Raw genomic sequence first — 22,374 nt, forward strand, 5'->3', positions numbered from 1 at the left:
AAGGCTAACCGCAATGTGAAACGAAAGTTCGCGGAGGGGTAGTGATAGAGGAAGTGGAAGGTGGGGCCTCAAAAGGCCAGGTCCCAGCAGGGCTGCTCCAGTCTGGCTTCCTGGAGTGCGTCTCCGCAGACAGGAAGGGCCGTGCCTGGCGGAGACGCAGCCCCTTCCGCTCTGTGGGGCTCCCAGTATGTTACACAAAGAAATGCCAAAAGAGGATTAAGACAACCGTGGCATTTTGTTGTCAAGTTAATAGACTTCATTTCTTACAGCGGTTTTAGGTTTACAGAAAAATTGTGCAGAAAGTACAGAGAGTTCCCAAATACTCCCTCGCCCCCTGCCACCCACTTTACTTCTCCTGTTAACACCTTGCATGGGTGGGATTCATCTGTTACAACTGATAAACCTACACTGATAAACTGATAAACCTGACACATCAGCATCACCCAGAGTCCATGTTTACGTTGTGATTCGCTCTTGGTGCTCGTGCTGTGGGTTTGGACACACATATGATGACCTGTACCATTTCAGTGTCATGCAGAGTAGTTTCACTGCCCTGAATATCCTCTGTGCTCTGTGTTCATTCCCCTGACTTCAACCCCTGTCCCTTTAACTGTCTCCATAGTTTCGCCTCTTCCAGAATGCTGGAATCACACAGTGTATAGCCTTTTCAGATTGACTTCTTCCGGGTCTTTCCATGGCTTGATGGCTCACTTCTTTTCAATGCTGAATGATACTCCCCTGTCTGGGGGTACTGAGTTTATTTATCCATTCACCTACTGAAGGATATCCTCTTGCTTCCCAGTCTTGGTATTTATGGGTAAAGCTGCTGTAAACATCCCTGTGTAGGAGCCTGACAGTAAGGAGGGCCCAGGAGGGCTGGCTGGGCCGGGGGTACAGCGGGCACACGGGAGGGACCGGCTCCCCCCTTCCTGCGGAGCTCCCATTGCCCTGCACGCTCCTGGCATGCTCACAGGGGGCCTTCGGCCAGGAGGTCCGGCTCAGGTGCCTGCCCCACTTCCAACTGCCCCCTGGGCACCTGTCCCAGCCTCACAGGCCTCAGTTTGTTCTCCGTAGATCAGAGATGTGGGATCGGGGCTGCTGGGTCCGGCTCGGTGCCACCATGGCCAGTTTGCAGGGAGGCCCCTCAGTGGTCTTTTCCTTTCATTCTCTCACCTGACACAGGACCTTGGAGCACGGCCCCAAGCTTCCATCCTCCCCACCTGCTGGCCCGTGGCACAGCCTGGGGTCTTGGGCCTGCCCCTGAGACTGCCCTCACCCGGCGCCTGGGTTTCTCTTCCAGCACTGGGAGCTTCCTGGTTCACACGGGCAGGGGGAGATGGACTGCTTCCCGGGGCACAACCCGAAGTCCCACCATCCATTCTCAACTGCCTTCCTCGGCGGCTCTAGTTCCAGCCGTCACAGTTGCCCAGGTCGTGCGCTCACACGGATGTCTCAGCCTGGGCCCCATGTCCACCTCCATGTGCCAGAGCGGGCGAGGGCAGGGAAGGAGTGTCCCCCGACAAAGGAGCCTCTATGGTAAGGGGTGCTCTGTGATGGTAGGTGCTGTGCGACGGGGTGCTCTGGGTGAAGGTGGGTGCTCTGTGTGAAGGTGCCCCGATGCTTCCTAAGGCTGCTCAGCCACCTGAGTTCCCCAGACCACATGTGACCTTGACCTTTCCTCATGCCTGGAACCCTGGGGCAGCTCTTTCTTCCCTTCCCCAGAGGGGTGGGCTGTGCTGGGGGGGTGTTTAGCACCGGTGAGCTGTGCCCTCCCGCCTGCCTGAGCTCTTTTCCAACTAAGCCTGACTTTTCCAACTAGGAGGCTGCGTAGAATTTGGTCCAAGGAGAGAATCCTTGTCAGCAGCCACTGATCCAGCTTCTTTCTTGTGGATTCGCTTGTTTTGGACATTTCGTATACAGGTGACCTGTGAGCAACGTGGTGGTTAGGGGCACAGACCCCCCCCCCACCCACGCAGTCAAAAATCCACATATAACTTGACAGCTGGCTCTCCGTGTCCGTGGTTACGCATCCGTGGATTCAGCCACTGGCAGACTGAGTAGTCCTGCACTTTGTATTTAGTGAAACAAATTCTGTATAGGTGGAGCCGCGCATTCAACCCTGCGTTGCTCAAGGGTCAGTTGTACATGGAATCACACGCACGACGTGGCCTTCTGCGCCTGGCGTCTCCACTGAATGTGTTTTCAAGGTTCACCCCCAGCCGTAGCATGCGTCAGTACTTCTGAGTCGTTTTCACACAGCATTTAATACTTGATCACACACTCTCTTGCTGTTGGTCTGTCATTGTCTGTCCCCCCTAGAATGGAAGCTTCCCGAGGGCACGGGTTCTGCTCCTAGTCTATTCCCAGCCTCTGCAGGCGCTGGGAACCTAGTAGGTGCTCGGAAAATAGCTACTGACCGAGTGGCCGTCTCAGGGAGGTCTGAGTCCCGTGCCGCCAGCCGCACTTCCTTCCGCCTTCTGCGGGCTGTCTGTCGCTCGCTCCCGCCAGCTGTGGTGACATCTGTGCCGCCTCCCAAACCCCATGTGTGGACGAGTTTCCCATCTGTCTTCTACCAGCTTCCAGGAGGTCCTCACTCCCTGGAGCTCTCACACAGGCGGCTCCAGCATGACCCAGTCTCTCCCTGGCATTTGGGCCCCTCTCCGTGCCTCAGCTTCCTCATCTGTAAAATGGGGACAAGAGAACCTTCCTCAAGGCTTCATGAGGATTGAATAAGCTAACAGGCATCAAGCCACTAGAGCAGCACCTGGCACTGGCACATGGCAAGTGTTTTCTTATGAGAGGTTTGTGGGAAGGCGCTGGTCTGCACACTGTTGAAAGACAGGCTGTCATTCCAGATGCCGGGGCTGGTGCTCTGTGGCTTCCGGCCATGGGCTCAGCCTGTCCCTCGGGTTCCTCTTCAGTAGCGTGCTTGCTCTTATGGTGCTTGCTCCCTAAGGCAGGCGACAGGACTGAATGAGCTAACACGTGTAACACGGAACAGAGCCTGGAAGCGTAGTTGTTAGGACGACTTGTTCGCCCTAAGAGGGCGCATCCGCATCGGCCTCAAACCATCCCCGAGTTGGCAGCGGGGAACCGGGCTCCCGGCGCCAGGCCCCGCCCTCCCCGCCCCGAAGCCCCGCTCAGTCCCGCCCCTGACACCAAGCTCCGCCCCAAGCCGCCTCGGCCCGCCTCGCCCAGAAGGACTTTTGTCCACGTCCGGCCGCCGTCCGGCCGCGCGCTCCGCTTCCGCCTTCGCCCACGTGGTCCGGCTCGGGCTCAGTCCGCGGCTCCGTGAGTGGGGCCGGGTCGGGGCGCGCCCCACTAGTCCCGGCGGGGGTGGCCGGGGTCTCCCTGATTCCCGAGAGAGAGCCGGCTGGGCGGGGCGAGAGGACGAGGGGGGGAGCAGGAGGGACTGGGGAGGTCAGAGGTCAGCCTGGGGGTCAGGGACGTCTTAGGTTATCCGCGGGCGGGGCTGGAGCGTGAGAGGGTCCCGGGAAGGTTAGAGTTCACAAGGGGTGGGGCTGGAGCGTGGCCGTGGTCGGAGTTAAGGAGGGGCGGGCTGGTGTGTAGGGGCCCCGGGGAGGTTAGGGGTCTAGAGGGCCCGGGTGGGTGCGTACCGGGGGAGGTCAGGGGTCGGGCGCGTGCCCCCCCCCTGCCCCTCCCGGGCCTGCATGGGGCTCCCCAGCCTGCGGGCGGCGGCCTGGGCCCTGAGGAGAGCCTGCGGACCGTGGACCCCGCGCCTGGGACCGCGCCTCCTCTGGTAATGACAGTGCACTTGTCCGTGACCCCAGGGTAGCACGCTGACCCCCACTGAGCCCGACTGCATGCCCGGCGAGCACCAGCCCTAATCGCATAAAGTGTGCTGTCACTGCTCCATTTCTTGGACAGTGAAACCGAGGCCAAGTTGGTGGTTGGGCAAGATCTACAGTTAGCGCCCAGCTGGGATTTGGACTCGGTGGTGAGCCCAGGGTGTTTACTGGACCATGCTGCCACCGTCAGTCTTTCACTGGGCCGCTTCCTTCTGTGTTTTGCTCACACCCCACCCCCCCCTCGCCACCGTGTCTTTTCAGTTTGCCCCCCATGGCAGGGAATGGGGAGGCCCCCGTGCCCGTGGGGACCCAGCAGGAGCAGGACAGGAAGGGCCGGCGTGGCTGGCAGGGCACGGCCAGGATCTGGGAGGAAACAGAGCAGCAGGCGAAGAAGCTCAAGAGCAGCGAGGACGGGGAGCAGCACAGGAAGCTGCCCAAGCGGAAGGTGGTGCTGCTCGTGGCCTATTCCGGGAAGGGCTACCACGGCATGCAGGTGAGGGCGCCCGCGGGGCTGGGCAGCTCTGACTTCTCTCAAGGCCCGCGTGCTAGGGCCGGGGACCTCAGAGTGACAGTTCCCCAGTGAGCCATCTTGGGAAGTGGCAGAAAGAGGGGTCTCATTCTTCACCTCCTGTATCGTGTGGGTCCCGTCAAGCAAGATTTAGATTCAGATTGAAGCAGCTTTGAGTCCTGTTTCATCCATGCATTGCTTGGATGCTTGCAGGGGGCAGGTGTTCATGAGTCTCCCGAGGTGGTTAAAGGCCCAGGCCTGCCGATGACCAGAGGCAGCAAGTGACTAGAGCTCTCAGTCCGTCGTTTCCTCATCTTTATGATGACGGTGCTGACTTTGTAGGGCATGAAGAGTCATTAGGCTGACCGAGACTGCACGCTAGAACTGGGGCAGCGCCAGGGGTGCTCAGAAGAGGCAGCTGTTACTCTTCGTTAGACACGTGAAGGTGACAGTTGTGGGTACGCAGGCACGTGAGAACTCCCTGCCCAGCCCAGCCCTGTGACCCTTTCCCGAAAGGCACAAGAGCCCCGGTACCCCAGCAGATGCACGTAGATTTTCTTCCTGTTCCTTGTGGTCAGCATTGTGGCTCTTACACTTTGGTGCCTTGTTCTTTAAACTTCTTTAAGCTTGACTCGCAGGGAGGAATTCACTGCTGTGTAGAGTATCTAACTGAAGTGGAAGTTTAAGAAAACAGTGCCCAACCTTACCAGGTGCTGTGGTCACCTTTACTGTAAATAATAGTTGTAATGGGATACTTCGTATCCTATTTTAGTATTTTTTATTAAGTATAGGGTTGCACCCGTGAAACCAGTTTGATGACCTTTGATGACCACGGGTAGATTGTGACAATGGTGGAAACAGTGCTTCGGTCTCACTTAGTGGAACAAATAAACCACCTCCGCTGCTCTTTGCGGATGTTTAAATGCTTTTTTGTTTGAGGGTGACTGATTACGTGTGTTGTTGCCTTACGCGCTGTCTTGAGAATTTTGCCTGTGCCTCATCATCTTCTGTTTGCCTCAGTTTCCCCATCAGGGGAATGGATGAGGGGGTACAGAGTGACGGTAGCTCACAGGGTGACAGAAGGACACAGCGGGATGTGGGGAAGGGTTGTTATCCCCGTTTCTTAATATCCATTCCGACCGCTGGAGGAGCATTTATAGCTTCTTGCTGAGTAAAGGGATTGGACTTAAGCTGCAGTGGGGACTGTAAGGTAGACTTTGGGAAGAACCTGCCCACTGTGGTGCGTCTTGGCGAAGTGCTTGTCGCCCTGTGTCCCTTGCTTGGCAAAGATTTTCTTTGACAGCGTCAGGGTGGTGATCTCACTGACGTCACAGGGTCCTGCAGGATTACACTGCATCCCCACCCACTAGGTGCTGGCGGCACCCTGGGGTGCTTCCTCCTCCAGCTGGGGGGGCCTGCCTCCCTGTAGTGATGGAGGAGGGCCTGCTACCTGCTGTGGTGAGGGAGGGAGACCCCTGGGGGTGCTGAGGGAGGGGAGTCCCTCTTTGGCCGGGTGCAACAGACAGATGGGTCTGCAGCAGGAGGGTGCTGGTCTCACATCTGACCAGGTAGGGGGAAATGATGTCTCAGGTGATGCCCACTGTCAGCTGCCCAGGGTGGGAAGTGTCTAGGACTGCGGGTACCCACAGGTGGCTTTCCTGCTTCCCATGGGTCGGGGGACGAGCTGCAGGGTCTCTCCATGCCCACAGGTGCGGTCCCCACCTGCCGGGTGCGGGCACAACGCACATGCCCCTACCTGGATCAGCCATGGCCCAGGGCCCCTACTGTGGGTAGTGATTGAGTGAAAAACAAGTTTTCTTCTCTTTTCCTCAGAGGAATGTTGGGTCCTCGAAATTCAAGACCATCGAAGATGACCTGGTGTCCGCCCTGGTCCGGTCGGGTTGTATTCCTGAGAATCACGGGGAGGACATGCGGAAGATGTCCTTCCAGCGCTGCGCCCGGACGGACAAGGTAGGTGCTGTCCCCACGTCCCCTGCAGGTGCGAGCAGCACCGAAGCCGCCGGTCGGTGGTTTTTGTTTGTCCTCGTCCCACTTTCCATCTTAGCATCTTTATCCCTCAAGATTCTCTTGGTTACAAATGACAGATGCATAGCTCAGACTAGTGTAAGTGGAAAGAAAGTTGTTGCCTCGTGTGGCCAAGAAGCTGGGGCATTTCCGGCCCAGGTGTGGCTGGACCTAGGTGCTCGGGGCCACAAGGTCTGGCGTCCTCTCCGTCTGTGCTTTCTCCTCCGTCGCTCCTGTGGGTGGCACGGTGGCCACAGCAGCTGCCTTAGATCCATCCATCTCCGGCTCGCGATACAAGTAGGACCGCGTGGCCACAGAGGCCCGCCACGCGTGTGATGTTAAACTTCCTAGGAGCCACAGCCAAAAGGGAAAAGGAAACAGGTGACGCTGGGTTTTGTTATCAGTTTTATTTAACTTAGTGTATCCAAGGTAGTCGCCTTTCAACGTGTAATCAACATACAAAGCGATGAACGGAAATAGTTTTCCATCGTGCGTGTGTGAGCGCCAAGTCTTTGGAGCCCCGCGGGAGTTGCACACTCAGGAGTCTCGGGTGGCCGTGACCCAGCACTGCCCATTCATGCTCATGAGACTGAGTCCTGCTGTCTGGTTGGCTCTCCCAGCGTCCCAGGCCAGTCGCTGGCTGGTCCCACCCTGGCACATTCCCAGGTGTGGGGCTGGTGCGAGCACGGTCTCCCCACAAAGGAAGGGAGGGTGTCGCCGAGGCAGGTGGGACAACCAGCCACGGAGAACGTAAAGCTCTCCCCCAGGAGATAAAAAACCCAAAGTGCCCGCGCACCTTTGAGCCTGCTCTCTCAGACCCGGGCCCTGAAATCATCTCTCTGGCCACCTAAGGTCACTGGGAGTCTGTGGTACACGTAGCTTTTTGCAGGTCAGGGTCCCAGGAATCTGAATAACGTCGAGTTTCAAAGGTACAGCGTCCCGTGGGATCCACAGGCCCAGGCCAGAACCCCGGAACCAGAGCCACGCACAGACAGCTGAGAACAAAAACAGGCGCCTGGCAGTCTCGTGGGTGATCCAGTCACATGTTAGTTGGTCCAGGTAGAGAGTACCGGGGCTCTTCGTGGTGTTCGTTTTCTTTTTAACTTTCCCACTTACAGCTCTCTGGTTGTTTTCAAGGCAGAAGAAAAGTAAACATTTGCCTGAGCTAATGAAGACAGCATTTTCAAATATAGGGCTAGCATTTATTTCAGTTTTCACTGTTATTAGAGATGGTTTTATTCGAATATGTTTTCCTTCTTACATTTTGGGAAATCTAGAAAACCTTTGATACTAACATCCCCATGGACGAACAAATGACAATATTTTGTTAGTTTTTGTTTCAGATTAAAAAAAAAAGTTTCAAGGAGCTGTAATTCACTCCCACACATTTTGCCCATGTAAAGGGTACATTCATTGATTCTAGTCTTTTCTCACAGTTGTGCAGCCATCACCACAGTCAAGCTTAGAACCTTTTCATCATCCCTAAAACTTCCCTGGACCCTTTAGTTATCACCCACCTCTCCACTAACATATCCAGAAAATTCTCATTTCAACGTGTAATCAGGGCTTCCCTGGGGGCACAGTGGTTAGGAATCCGCCTGCCAGTGTAGGGGACACGGGTTCAAGCCCTGGTCCGGGAGGATCCCGCATGACGCGGAGCAGCTAGGCCCGTGTGCCACAACTACTGAACCCCACGTGCCTAGAGAGCCCATGTTCTGCAACAGGAGAAGCCACCGCAATGAGAAGCCCGCGCACCGCAACATAGAGTAGCCCCCGCTCGCTGCAACTAGACAAAGCCTGTGCACAGCAACAAAGACCCAATGCAGCCAAAAATTAAAAAAAAACAAAAAAACATGTAATCAATATAAAAAGATTAGCAATGAGATGTTATTTCTGTTCCTTTTTCGTGTACTGAGACTTTGAGACCTCATTTCAGAAAAGCCGTTTTATGCCCTCAGTAGCCACTCGTGGCCAGATGCCCCCGTGTTGGAGGGTGTCTGCCTGGGGAACAGTGGATTCGGCCTGTGTTCCATCTCACCAGTTTATTTTTTGTCTTTCTTCTTTTTTACAAAAATCTCTCCAACTTTTTATTTGGAAAAACTTCAGACCTCCAGAAGTCTCAGGAACAATGCATGAACACCCTTAGTCTTCCCCTAGACTCGGCAGTGTTAAACTTTTGCCATATTTGTTTTCCTTTTTGTGCCTTTGAATGGAACCATTTGAGAGGAAGTTGCAGACGTCATCACCCTTCACCCCAAAATATGTCGCATGAGCAGTGGCGTCCTCTGGCAACTCCTCGGTGTAGCTGTCGCCCTTGGGAAATTTAACACCTGATACACCGTTTCTTATTGATCCTGTGTCTAACCCAGGGTTGATGGTTCCATTCAGTTGTCATGTCTGTTGACTTTCCTTCTTTTTTTAATTAAAAAATTTTATTTTCTATTTCTTTTATTATTTCTTTTATTTCTTTATTTTTTTGGTTGTGTTGGGTCTTCATTGCTGCACGTGGGCTTTCTTTAGTTGCGGCGAGCAGGGGCTACTCCTTGTTGCGGTGCGCGGGCTTCTCATTGCGGTGGCTTCTCTTGTTGCGGAGCATGGGCTCTAGGCGCACCCGGGCTTCAGTAGTTGTGGCACACGGGCTCAGTAGTTGTGGCTCACAGGCTCTAGAGCACAGGGTCAGTAGTTGTGGTGCACGGGCTTAGTTGCTCCGCGGCATGTGGGATCTTCCCGGACCAGGGCTCCAACCCATGTCCCCTGCATTGGCAGGCGGATTCTTAACCACTGTGCCACCGGGGAAGCCCTTGAGTTTCCTTTAAAATGGTCTCCTCGCCTCCTTTCTGTCCTTCCTGACGTGATGTTTTTGGATAGTTCAGGCCAGTTATTTTGACGAATGTCCTCCATCTGTATTTGTCTGATTGTTCTCATGACTAGATTCAGACTAAAGAAATTTTTCGGCCGGAGTGTTACATGTGTTACACGGTACTCTATCTTCTTTGCTTACATTTAAAAAAATCTTTTTAGAACGTATGACTGTAGTAAACAGAAAGGTGCATACAGCGTCAGTGTAAAGTGAAACGGGTGATTCTACGGTGAACGCCTGGATAATCTCCACTCAGGTCAACATGTGGGTCTCTGCCCGCATCCCAGGAGCCCTCCTCGTCCACCTTCTGAATCACACCGCTCCCCTCCCCCAGACCTTACTGCCATATTGCCTTTTATGAAAACTTGGCTTTTAGAAAAAAGGTATAATATACAAATGGTAAACTGTACTCTTCTTGAGTGCAGAGCTTGATCAGTTTTACCTGTGTCACTAGCACTCCATCTCCACAGGATACCTGCTATTGTGACTTGGATGGTGACCTCTTCCTTGCTCAGCTCCAGAGTTCTGTCATCTAAGTTGCATTTTCTTTTTTCCTGAGTCCTTGAGAGTCACATCCAAGGTGGGACTTTATCTCCTATCTGCAGGATTTCATGTATTTGTTCCCATGTTTTGCTGGGCTCTGAAGTTCACTTGTAATTTTTTATAAGTTATGTGGCACTCACTCCCTTGGTATATAGAGCACTGCTCTTGTATCTGATTATTCCCTTCAGATGCACTTCTAAAAGCAGAATTCCTCCACGGAAAGGTGTAGCGTGCGTGTGGTCCTTCTGCTGAAGAGACCAGCTTGCAGAGTGTCCTGCTCCAAGTGCACGGCCCAGCTGGCCCTCCCATGTCTGCTTCCTTTGCAGGGTGTGTCTGCGGCCGGCCAGGTTGTGTCTCTGAAGGTGTGGCTGATTGACGACCTTTTAGAAAAGATTAACAGCCACCTTCCGTCTCACATTCGGATACTGGGTAAGCCTTGCAGCGCTGGGCTGCACGCTGGGTGGTGGTCGGTCTCACAGGGACACGAAATTTCTTCTTTCACCGAATTTCTCTGTCGCGGAGCGGAGATAACAGCGTGGTTGCTTAGCAGTTGGTAGGAGTGGTTGTGAGTCAGCTGTGAGAAAGGGTTCAGTATTCCCGCCTCCTTCAGACAGGGACACAGCCAGACAGACAGACTTGGAAAGGCCCTCGGTGCAGCATCTTGGTGCTACGTGTGCCTTGTTTTAACCAAATGCTTGGATGTGAAAGTCCAGATTTGAGAAAATTAAAACAGGGGCTATGACTCCCTTTTGTAACAGGCCTGATAATGGGATTTCCAGTCTGACCCTCTCTGCCTTTTAAGTGGCATATATGTGCCACCGATAATTAATGTGGTACTGGGGTAGCTGGGGGTAGCTCTTCTTGCCTTCTGTTTCTCTCTGTCCCATCTGTTATTTGTTTCCCTCTTCTTTTTCTCCCTCCTTTTGGATTAATTGATGTTTCTTGTCATTGCATTTCATTATCACCTTGGTTAGCTAATGCGATGACTCGCTATGGTTTTTTTTCAGTGATTGCTTTGCTGGCCCTTAAAGCAAGGGCTGGCAAAGTCTTTCTGTAGAGGGCCAGGTAGTAAACTATCTGAGGCTTTGTGGCCACATAGATTACTGTCTCTGTTGCATATTCTTCTCCTTTGTTTCTTTTTTTAACCACCCTTTCAGCCTTAGCTCAGAAGCTGTGCAGGAACGGCCATGGTTTTGGCCGCTGTTTGCCAGCCCCGGGGTCAGAGCACCCATGGGCCAGTTAGCACAGCTGCCCTCACGTGAAGCCAGGCCACCTTGCACGCACCTGGCACCTGCACCACGCACTTGCGCCTGTCCTGCTGTTGCGGCGTGTGTTTCGGGTCTGCCTGTGTTATCGCCCGCACGCTACAGTGTTACTTTTTCTTTAACCAGAGAGTTAAAAAGACTTTTAAATGCTTTTTAAAGTTGAAGTATAACCAGTGTACGGTAAACTGCGTAGTTCGTTATACAATTAAAAAGTTGAGATATGTGTGCCTACCTGTGAAACCAGCCCACTTGAGAGAGTCACCCTCTGTGTCACCCCTAGAAGATTGTAACCCTCCCCACGTCCCTCCCACCCCATTCCTCACCAGGCGACCACCGATCTGCTCTCTTTCACTGCAGATGGCTTCGTATTTCTAGAGTTTTATGTAAATAGGATCGTATGGAATGGCTTCTTTCACTGAGCCTGGTTAAAGATTCCTGCACGTTGTCAGGTGTATCCAGTTTGTTCCTTTCCATCGCTGCGTGGTTTCCAGTTGTTTATCCAGTTACCCGGTGGGGAACACTGCGGGTGTTTCCAGTTTGGGGCTGTTAAAAAAAAAAACTGCCATGGGCATTTGGTACAAGTATAAATAGGGTTCTCAACACAAAGTCACAACCCTTGCTTTTGGTTACTTTGCCCACTATTGAATTTATTTTAAAATTATTTATTTATTTATTTGTTTGCTGCACCGCGTGGCATGCGGGATCTCGTTCCCCGACCAGGGATGGAACCCGCGCCCCCTGCAGTGGCAGCTCGGAGTCCTAGCCGCTGCACCGCCAGGGAAGGCTCTGCATTTATTATTGGCATGACACAGTTTTACTTTTATTGTCCTGTGGTCTTTCTCTGCCTGGTGAGGATAATTCCCTCCTGAAGACCTTCTCCGGGAGCCAGTCCTCTGAAAGTCCCATGTGATGCCTCTCAACATTCACTCCACGGGAATGTTCTCATGTATCCCGCAGGTGGTTCCCCGCTTTTGCTACAGTAATACCAAACCCGACACCATTCCCAGCCGTCAGCACCGCTTACGTAACATGACACAGCAAGGCTGTGTTTTCCCTCTTTAACAGCCCAGCCATGTGGTCGGCTGCCGGCCCCTTTCAGCCTTTTCTTGGCAGTTACGTTCCGCACGACGGAAATTAGGTGCACAAAGCATACCTGTGATGCTCTGTGTCGGTGAAATTGAATTCTTAAAGCAAGACAAAACACAAAAATAAGATTACCCCAAATCAAACACGACAGCAGAGACAGAAGACGGGAAGGGCGGCGCAGATGCAGCCTTGAAGTGGCAGCCCCGGGGCGGTGTCCGAATCAGTCCTTGTAACACGAAGCCGAAGTTGGCCTTTAAATCAGCCTCCTTGAGAGGCTGAGTCCTCGCGACCCGGTCTTGACTTTAGCGTGAGGACAGCGGCGCAGCACAGAGCACCCAGGGCCACAAGGCGCTTCTTGGTCCCCAGTTCCCAGAAACCACCCCCCCCAACAGTTGTTGTGATTCTTTCAGAAATTTTCTATACAAATACAGACGTAATCCGTATGTTTGTATTTCTCTCACAAAGGGAATCCGCCTGCACGTAGTTCTTCGTTTTGCTTTTCTTTTTTCACTTAACGGTTAAGAAGTCTGTCGGGAGCCCTGGCCAGGCACAGTGAGCGCTCAGCGGTGCGGCCCCCGGTCCTGGGGACGGGCGCCTGCTCTGCGGGGCTGCTTTTGGTTCATTCTGCTAATGTCTAAGAGCCGTTGATCGTTTCCCTGTTGCTGGACTTTTTGTTTTCAGTTTCTTTTGCTGCTTGAACACGCTGCTGGCCCTGGCCTCACCTGCAGGGTGGCTTCTGATCCAAGGCTTCTGGGTCGGGGTCACCGGCTGGTGCTTTAGTCCGCGTGGATCCCCCGGGCTCCGTGAGGCGAGAGCAGGATGTCCCGCACCTTGGCCGACCCCGGGGTTTGTTTGACAGGGTTTAGCTGAGGGTTTAGCGCATGGAGCCGGGGCCCCCTCAGGCTCGTCCGGGTTCGGCAGGTGAGGTGCTGGCGCTCAGACCTGCTCAGGGTGTCGTCCGTCTGTCCTCATCGCCTCCTCTGCCCCCAGGACTGAAGAGGGTCACGGGCGGCTTCAACTCCAAGAACAAGTGTGATGCCAGGACCTACTTCTACATGCTGCCCACGTTCGCCTTCGCCCACAAGGACCATGACGCGCAGGACGAGACGTACCGGCTGCAGGCGGAGACGCTGGGGCGTGTGAACCGGCTCCTGGCCTGCTACAGGGGCACCCACAACTTCCACAACTTCACCTCGCAGAAGGGGCCCCGCGAGCCCAGCGCCCGGCGCTACATCCTCGACATGTTCTGCGAGGAGCCCTTCGTGCGCGAAGGCATGGAGTTTGCGGTGATCAAGGTCAAGGGCCAGAGCTTCATGACGCACCAGATCAGGAAGATGGTGGGGCTGGTGGTGGCCATCGTCAAGGGCTACGCGCCCGAGAGTGTGCTGGAGCGCTGCTGGGGGGAGGCCAAGGTGGACGTGCCCAAGGCGCCGGGGCTCGGCCTGGTCCTGGAGCGGGTGCACTTCGAGAAGTACAACCAGCGCTTCGGCCACGACGGGCTGCACGAGCCGCTGGACTGGGCGCGGGAGGAGGCTGAGGTCGCGGCCTTCAAGGAGCAGCACATCTACCCCACGATCATCAGCACCGAGCGCCACGAGAGGTCCATGGCCCAGTGGCTGAGCACCCTGCCCGTGCACGACTTCAGCGCCACTGCCCACGCGGCCGCCGGCCCGGGCACCAAGGTGGGGCCGGGGCCACGGGGGCCGGGGGTCAGGGGAACCACGGGGGCTGACGCTGGCCCTTCCAGGAGCTCAGCCAAGCACTTGTCCACACCTGTCATTGTCCGTGGCTAAGCTTAGACCCACTCTGCCCCCTGTCACTGTACCCATTGTATAGATGAGCAAGCTGAGGCACCAAGAGGCCTGTCGCTGCCCCGGGGTCACAGCAGTGGGAGGAGCAGGGCCAGGGCCTAGGACCTGGTGGCCAGCTCCCCTGCTCTGCACCTAGTGACGCTGGGTGGGGGGCATGCTCGGTGGCCGTCTTCCCGTGTGTGAGATGGAGGTGCCAGGAGGACGTCCTCCTCTGGCTGATGCTGCTGGTCAGTTGGCACGTGCCTGGCTCCAGAACATGGGGTCACTTGACAGGCGCCAGGGACGCTGAGTGGCCAAGCGTCGTTCTCCTCGCCCTCTGGGCAGCGTTCCTGTGCAGGCCCGCGGTGCCCTCCTCCGTCTGGGAGGGGACGCAGGCTGGTGCAGGCTGTGCTTTCGGCCCCGCTCTCCCAGAGCCCTGCTGTCCGATACCGACCAGGGACCTGGCTCAAAGTGTGATTCATCTGTGAGTTAACTGCCAACCTTACGTTAGGAGGAGAGCATCCACGACTGGAGGTGCTGGAGCTAAAAGTTAACATTTTACTTTAGTTCTCAATTCTTTACCCTGGGGTGAGGGGGGTCCCCAAAGCCCATGTTCTCTCATGGTGTCCCAGCAGGCTGTCAAAGGGTGAGATTCCCACCTGGAGCTCTGGGAGATTTCTTCCCATTATCTAGGTATCTAGAAAAACACTGTCCTTCCTCCCCAGCCGGGCTTGTAAACCCATGTGCATACAGGTGAGGGGAGCAAGCAAGGTGGGCCAGGTGTAAGAAAGGCAGGGGTTGCAGGTCGGGTGGTGAATTCCAAGCAGCGTCGGGGAGGAGGTAGGACTTGGTGGAGACTGTGGGAAACGGCAGAGCTCTTGTTCCACCGGCAGGGCCCCTGCAGCTCAGCGCCAGCCAGTGGAGGGTGGGCCCGAGTGTTGGCAGAGCTTACCTTTTCTCAGGAGAAACTGGGGTTCCAGACTTGTATGTGAAATAGTCCACCCTTTAAATGTTGGTGGTTATTAATTTTCCCAGCACTGAGAGGCCAAATGGAGCACGTGTGCAGGTGGGGCCTGGGGGCCAGGCTTGCCCTCTGCTGGATTCCCACAGACAGAGAGGCCTCGGGCCATCTGCTGTCTTTACATAGCACCGAGGGGCTTGTACTTGACCAGCTTTGCAGTAGCTCAGTTTTATGTCCCCAAGGTCACTGAAGCCTCTGGGAATGTGAAGGGGCCCGATGAAGGCCCCCTCTGGTCCCCAGCCCTTGGCTTTGCCCGTTCAAGACAGGTTCTTGAATCAGTGAAGAGAAAGACGGGGTGAGGCTGAGCCTTGCCCTGGGCAGCCCCGTGCAGGGCAGGGCAGGGCAGGGCCCTCGCCGGGCAGAGCGCTCCCCAACAGCCGTTTCCTGTCTGCTCTCGCTCTGCAGGTCCCCCGTGCCCTGGAAGGCAGTGACGGGGATGGGGGCAGTGACTGAGTTGGCCCACGACACGCACCACGCACGCCGGGACCTGCCAGCTGCTGCTGGCCGCGTGCCTCGCCCTGACGGGACAGCCCGCGCCCGGCCTCCTCACATCAGGGTCCTGAGACCTGCATCTTTCTGAGTTTCCATCACAGGGAGAACCTGCTGCGAATCTGTTTTCAGCGCACGCGTTGACTACACACAACTCAGCACGTAAAGACACTATTTTTTTAAAGAAGCGATTTTCTTATTAAATAAGTACAAACCTTGCTCAGTCACTTCTTTTACCTTTGCTCGGTCTTTTCCACGGGTCTTCCACCGAGCGAGGTGCAAGGAGCGCCGGGCCCTGTGTCAGCAGCAGAGCGAGCGGCGGGAACGGGTGACCTGGCGGGGCGCGTGCCTGGGCGGAGGCCGGAGCGGGCGGGACAGCGGGCGGCTCCTGGCAGGACTGGCTGTCAGGGTGGGGCTCGGCGGCCCGGCAGCGGCGCAGACCAGGACAGAACAGGGGGGCCGTCGGGCCAGGGGTAGCAGCCCCCGGCGCTGGAGGACACGGGCTCCTGGGTGTCCACCCGGCCCCCTGCAGCACGCAGCTCCCATCCTGGTCCGTGCATCCCTGGCGCCGTCCGCGTTCCGGGCGGGAGGGAGGAGGGAGGGCAGAAGGAAGGGGCACGTCGTTGACTGTGTCCCGTAGCGAGCCCTCCGGGACGTCCCGCCAGTGACTTCATCCCCTTGCTGGCCAGAGGTGTGTCATGTGGTCACGTCCAGCTGCAAGGGGGGCAGGGAAATGCTTTTATTAAGTGGCGCCCTGAGGAGAAGGCGACACTCTGTTACCAAGGAAGAGGGGTCAGGCGGGGGGCAGGCAGTCGGCAAGTCTGCTGCAGGAGATGCGTGGTGTGTGTGCACGTGGGATGCACACGTGCATATGCTGTGGTATGTGTGTGCCCACGTGGACGCACGTGTGGTGTGTGAGCAGTTTGTGCACGTGTATTTATGTGATGTGATCGTAGGTGGATGTGTCTGCATGGGTACGTGTGCACATGTGATGTATGTGCAAATGCCGTGTGGTGGGTTGCACATGTGTGTACAACGTGGCAAATCTCGAGGGAGCACTCCCTTTCGGAGAACAGAGCGGGTGGGGCGAGTAGAATCAGGAAGACTGGCAGTGATGTGGGGGAGAGACCAAGTGAGGTGTGCCTTTGGGTCCGAGAAACCGTAGCGAGTGGTTGCCGCTGCCAGGTGGCCTGGGGCTGGGATGGGAGGGAGGGTTCGAGGCTGACTTGGGCTTTGGGTTTCAGGAATTGATGAGCTACCTGGGCCATTAACAGGTGGCGTGATTAGGAACAGGATGGGCTTGAAGGAGACATATTGGGGCTTGGCTTTAAGCGTGTTAATTTTACCTGTGATAGGGCTTTTTAAGTCACTCCCCAGGGCAGAAAGTAACCTAAGAACTGCTGGGATCGTGGGGTTCTCCCGTGAAAGGTCACATGGTCTTGGTTTCAGGGTCAAATTGTAGACAATTCCCAAGTGTGACTCCAGGCAATTAGTGAGTGACTGTTGTTTTGTTTTTTAGCAAAGAACAAACTCCTTTTTTTTTTAAAAAAAATTGTTTATTTTGTTTATTTTTTTGGCTGCATCAGGTCTTAGTTGCGGCACACGGGATCTTCGTTGAGGCATGTGGGATCTTTCCTTGCAGCGCGCTGGCTTCTCTCTAGTTGTGGGGCGCAGGTTTTCTCTCTCTAGTTGAGGCGCGTGAGCTCAGTAGTTGTTGCGCGAGGGATCCCGCAGCCTGTGGGATCTTAGTTCCCCGACCAGGGATCGAACCCACGTCCCCTGCATTGGAAGGCAGATTCTTTACTACTGGACCGCCAGGGAAGTCCCTGGGTGACTCATTTAAATCACCTTGGAGGATCCATGGGTATGTGATATTTTAAAATAATATATGTACTTGGATGGAATTCCCTGGTGGTCCAGTGGTTAGGACTCCACACTTCCACTGCAGGGGGCATGGGTTCGATCCCTGGTCAGGGAATTAAGATCCTGCATGCTGCATGGCACGGCCAAAAAAATAAATAAGATAAAATAAAATATGTACTTGGAAAAACAACCAGAGTACAAAAAAACGGAAGTTGCCCTCCCTCCCTAATTCCCAGTATCTCTCCATAGGCCCCTACTCTTACTTTTTTCTTGCGACTTCCAGAGATCTCTGTGCATATATGAGCATGTTTGACCCTTGTCTTCACACGGATGGTGGTGGTCTTTGCCATCACAAAAGTCTGTGTCGTTCTTGCCGGTGGCCCACGGTGTACGCGGTCCATACTACTCAGCCTGCTGGTGGACGTGTGTCCAGCCTTTGATTTTGCACACAGCGACCATCCTATATATCCTTGTCCACGTGTGAGCACCCCTAGATGCAGACTCTGTGGTCTGGCGGGTTTCTAATGGCTACCTAATTCTGACAGCCCCTGTCCGCCGTAGAAGTGTTTCCTTGGATCCCTGCCAGTATCATAAGACAATGCCTGTTACCCCACTCTCCACAACAGCAGGGAGCAAACCTGATCTTGGGGCCGGCCTTCTTTTGGGTCTCGTGCCCCTTGCCTGAGTGGGGAAGCACACTCAGGAAAGAGTCAGGGGCCTGCATAGTCAGGGTCTCAGTTGTCAGCAACCGAGACTGAGTCTGGCTGATTTAAACAGAAAAGCAGGGCTTCCCTGGTGGCACAGTGGTTAAGAATCCACCTGCCAATGCAGGGGACACGGGTTCGAGCCCTGGTCTGGGAAGATCCCACATGCTGCGGAGCAGCTAAGCCCGTGCACCACAACTATTGAGCCTGCGCCCTAGAGCCCGCGTGCCACAACTACTGAAGCCTGTGCTCTAGAGCCCGTGCTGCGCAACAAGAGAAGCCACCGTAATGAGAAGCCCGCACACCTCAATGAAGAGTAGCCCCCCCTCAAACGAAGACCCAACGCAGCCAAAAATAAATAAATAAAATAAATTAAAAAACAAAACAAAAACAGAAAAGCACTGTATCCCCTCCGATGCAGGAGGGCAAGCAGAGCCTGAGCTGGCACCTCCTTTCCCTGCCCCAGTCCTCCTGGCTGAGGGAGGAGCTTGGCGGCCCATCATGCCAGCCTTCCCTGGCCACCCCGCAGATTCCCACATTGGCCGGCACGTAAGATGTGCACAGGAATCAACCATCCAAGAAAACAGTGGGAAAATCATTTAAGCGTTTTTTTTTTTAATCGAAGTATAGTTGGTTTACAATATTCTATAAGTTGCAGGTATACAATATAGCGGTTCACAGTTTTTAAAGCTTACATTTAAGCAGTTTTGATCTGTGTGTATTGAAACTGCAGTTTGAGAGGGTCTAAGAGGAAAAATGTTACAGTCTGCTTCTGGAAACGGAAACCACTCTGCAGATTTAGTTGGGCAGACATTTTCTACAGGAAATCTGGGGCTTGTGCATTGTTGGAGGGGCCTAATAACCTGGTTTGGACTGGGTCTCCTGGAATGACTCCCGAAACAAAACAGAACTGACCCCCCAAGGCACCTCCAGTTGCTGACACTGCCTCTGCAGCCGAGAGGGATGGGAGGACCCAGGACCCCCAGTAGCCCCACACTTGGAGATGTGTTATGGCAGGCCCAGAGCTGCGTCCAGGGTCAGGGATTCAGGTCAAGAAGCCACCCACCACCGGACCTCCCTTACAGGAGAGACTCAAATTTGTCAACTCATATTTGCAGCAAGTGCAGCCAGGAGCAGCAGGAAGGAGGGCACCTCCCCGCCACCCCCAGTCATGCACAGATGCAGCAAGCGGGAGGGGCCCAAGTCTTGGCTGGGGCTCTGACCTCCAAGGAATCTGGCAGGTGTAGTTTTTAACTTTCCAACTTTGCTAAGTAGGAGGGTGGAGTGAAGATTGAAAGGGCCTCCCTACCAGTACTTAGAAACATGAAATCACTCCCCTCTTTCATCCAACTAATTTTATCCCCTTTCACGTCCCTCTCCTGTCTCCCTTTTATAGTCAAGTTTTTTTTTCTCTTTAGAATTTTCTGTGTGTTTAATATCAGAGAGGATATTTGCATCTGCATTTTGCTGAGGAGTTGATCAGTTTAGCCTGCATTTCTTTTTTTAAGATGGATTTCTGATTGAGATATAATTCATGTACCACAAAACTCATCCTTTCAAAGTGCACAATCCAGTGGTGTTCAGTAAATTCACAAAGTTGTGCAACCATCAGCACTACATAATTTCACCTTTTTCATCAACCTTGAAAGGAAACCCGGCATCCAGCTGCTGTCACTCCAGTGCCCTCCCTCCAGCCCCTGGAAACCAGCAATCTACTTTCCATCTCTATGGATGTGCCTATTCTGTACATTTGATATAAATGGAATCATGTGATACGTGGCCTTCTGTGTCTGGCTTCTTTCACTTAGTGTAATGTTTTTTTCAAGGTTCATCTATGTTGTAGCCTGTGTCAATATTTCATCCTCCTTTTTTTGGCTGAATAATATTCCATTATATGGATATGCCACATTTTGTTTATTCATCAGTTGATGGATATTTGGGTTGTTTCCATTTCTTGGGAATTATGAGTAATGCTGCTAAGAATATTTTCATACACACTTCCATGTGGCTGTGTGTTTTTAATTCTCTTGGGTATATACTTAGGAGTGGAATTCCTGGGTCATATGTTAACTCCTAACAACTCTTGTGGAACTGCCAAACCATTTTTTTCAAGAGGCTGCATCACTTTAAATTCCCACCAGCAGTGTATGAGGTTTTCGATTTCGCCATAGGCTTGTGCACTTGTTGTTACCTTTTTTTTTTTTTTTTTGGCTTGAAACAACGCAGATTTATTATCTTAGAGTCATGCAGGCCAGAAGTCCAAAATGGGTCTCATGTGGCTAAAATCATGGTGCTGGCAGGAGGCTCCAGGGGAGAATTCATCTCCTTGTCCTTTTCAGCTTCTACCCACATTCCTTGCATCACAGCCCACAGCCAGCAGTCGTACCTGTCCAGCCTCTTGCTTCTCTCATCTCCTCTCCTACTTCTTCTGGAGTCAAATCTCCCTCTACCTCCCACTTGCAATTACATTCGGGGCTCACATGGGCTCATTCAGGGCTATCCAAGATAAAGGTGCAGTTACCTTTTTTTTTTTTAACAATGTCTTTTTAATATTTAATTTAATTAATTAATTAATTTATTTTTGGCTGCCTTGGGTCTGCATTGCTGCACGCGGGCTTTCTCTAGTTGTGGCGAGCTGGGGCTACCCTTTGTTGCACTGAGCGGGCTTCTCATTGCAGTGGCTTCTCTTGGTGCGGAGCATGGGCTCTAGGCACGTGGGCTTCAGTAGTTGTGGCTCACGGGCTCTAGAGCGCAGGCTCAGTAGTTGTGGTGCACGGGCTCAGTTGCTCTGCGGCATGTGGGATCTTCCCAGACCAGGGCTCGAACCCGTGTCCCCTGCATTGGCAGGTGGATTCTTAACCACTGCGTCACCAGGGAAGCCCTACCTGACTTTTTTTTTTTTAAATTTAATTAATTAATTTATTTATTTTTGGCTGTGTTGGGTCTTCGTTTCTGTGCGAGGGCTTTCTCTAGTTGCGGCAAGCGTGGGCCACTCTTCATCGCGGTGCGCGGGCCTTTCACTGTCGCGGCCTCTCTTGTTGTGGGGCACAGGCTCCAGACGTGCAGGCTGAGTAGTTGTGGCTCACGGGCCTAGTTGCTCCGCGGCATGTGGGATCTTCCCAGACCAGGGCTCGAACCCGTGTCCCCTGCATTGGCAGGCAGATTCTCAACCACTGCACCACCAGGGAAGCCCCTACCTGACTTTTTGATTCAAGCCATCCTAGTGGTTTTGGTTTGTATTTCGCCGATCCCTAATGACGTTGAATATCTTTTCATGGGCCTATTTGTACATCCTCTTTTGAGGCATATATGCAAGTCCTTTGCCCATTTAAAAAAATTTTTTTAACTTAAGTATAGTTGATTTACAATGTTGTGTTAATTTCTTCTGTACAGCAAAGTGACTCAGTTATACACATATACATATATATATATTTTCATATTCTTTTCCATGATGGTTTGTGACAGGATACTGAACATAGTTCCCTGTGCTATACAGTAGGACCTTGTTGTTAATCCATCCCTTTGCCCATTTTAAAATTAGTTGCCTTTTAACTCTTCAGTTGCAAGTTCTTTATTCTGGATACAAGTCCCTTATCAGGTATATGATTTGCAGCTATTTTCTCTCATTCTCTGGGTTGTTTTTTCTTAATGGTGTCATCTGAAACACAAGTTTTTAATTTTGATGATGTCCAACCTATTTTTTATTTTGTTACTTCTGTTTTTGGTGTCATAAGAAACCACTGCCTAATCCAAGATCCTGAAGATTTGCATCTGTGTTTCCTTCTGAGAGTTCTGTAATTTTAGCACTTACATTTAGGCCTTTGATCCATTTTGAGTTCACTTTTGCATATAGTGTGAGGCTGTGGTCCAACTCCATTCTTTATGAAAGCAGCTCGTTTGCCCCTTTCTTGTTTGCCCATTTCTGTTCCCCTCTAACCTTAAAAGAACCTAATTATAGGAATGAGATCACTAGGCAATTTAAACTAATTCCTGACTAATGCTCTCCTGAATGCACACATGCCTTGCCTAAGCTGTTGATTCTTTCCCTAGATTAAAAGAAGTCAGAATGAAGAGTTAAGCAGTTAAAGAATGACCAGCTCTCTGCCCCCAGCAGCCCCCTTAGCAATCCTGCAGGCAGATCACTGAGGCAAGATAACATCTGAAGAGTCAGCCAGTCTGCACGCAATAGAGAAGGACGCAGAACCCACCCTGCTGCCTCGATGACTGCCTGAGATTCTCCCCGCTTTTTCCCTTTAGAAACTGTCATGTTTGAGCAGAATCCTCGGAGCTGATCTCTGGACGCGAGTCCACCTCCTCCCCAGACTGCCGGCTTTTCTGATTAAAGCACCTTTCCTTTCTCCTGACTCTTGCTTCCCGTTTATTGGCTTTGAGCAGCGAGCAGCCGAAGGTG

At 53.2% G+C, this 22,374-nt stretch overlaps 1 protein-coding gene and 1 long non-coding RNA gene across 4 annotated transcripts in view; one reads left to right on the plus strand and one right to left on the minus strand.

Annotated features, from left to right (window-relative positions):
• Positions 1-22,374, minus strand: part of LOC309610422 — a 487,797-nt gene that overhangs the window by 108,575 nt on the left and 356,848 nt on the right. The window lies entirely within an intron of this gene.
• On the plus strand, positions 1,519-22,321 carry PUS1 (pseudouridine synthase 1). Of its 3 annotated transcripts, XR_014233877.1 has the most exons (8): positions 1,519-1,536; positions 3,176-3,291; positions 4,071-4,302; positions 6,151-6,288; positions 10,072-10,174; positions 13,087-13,778; positions 15,313-15,558; positions 22,014-22,321. XR_014233877.1 is itself a non-coding variant. In XM_082353262.1 (7 exons), exons 1-7 carry the CDS (start codon positions 1,534-1,536, stop codon positions 15,358-15,360), a joined length of 1,332 nt encoding a protein of 443 aa, XP_082209388.1. In that variant the 5' UTR covers positions 1,519-1,533; the 3' UTR covers positions 15,361-15,614. The 3 variants fall into 3 exon arrangements, 2 of the variants coding, with proteins under 2 accessions (XP_082209388.1, XP_082209389.1); XM_082353262.1 differs by lacking the exon at positions 22,014-22,321 and having other exon boundaries at positions 15,313-15,614; XM_082353263.1 differs by lacking the exons at positions 1,519-1,536; positions 3,176-3,291; positions 22,014-22,321 and adding an exon at positions 3,305-3,760 and having other exon boundaries at positions 15,313-15,614.

This window comes from Balaenoptera borealis, assembly GCF_965194805.1.
Source record: "Balaenoptera borealis genome assembly, chromosome: 14".
Taxonomy (NCBI): Eukaryota; Metazoa; Chordata; class Mammalia; order Artiodactyla; family Balaenopteridae; genus Balaenoptera; species Balaenoptera borealis.

Bases quoted from the DNA above. Each gene is read 5' to 3' on its own strand.
- PUS1 (XM_082353262.1), top strand. The intron at 6,289-10,071 runs GTAGGTGCTGTC...CTTCCTTTGCAG, and splicing joins GCTGCGCCCGGACGGACAAG to GGTGTGTCTGCGGCCGGCCA. The intron at 10,175-13,086 runs GTAAGCCTTGCA...CTCTGCCCCCAG, and splicing joins GTCTCACATTCGGATACTGG to GACTGAAGAGGGTCACGGGC.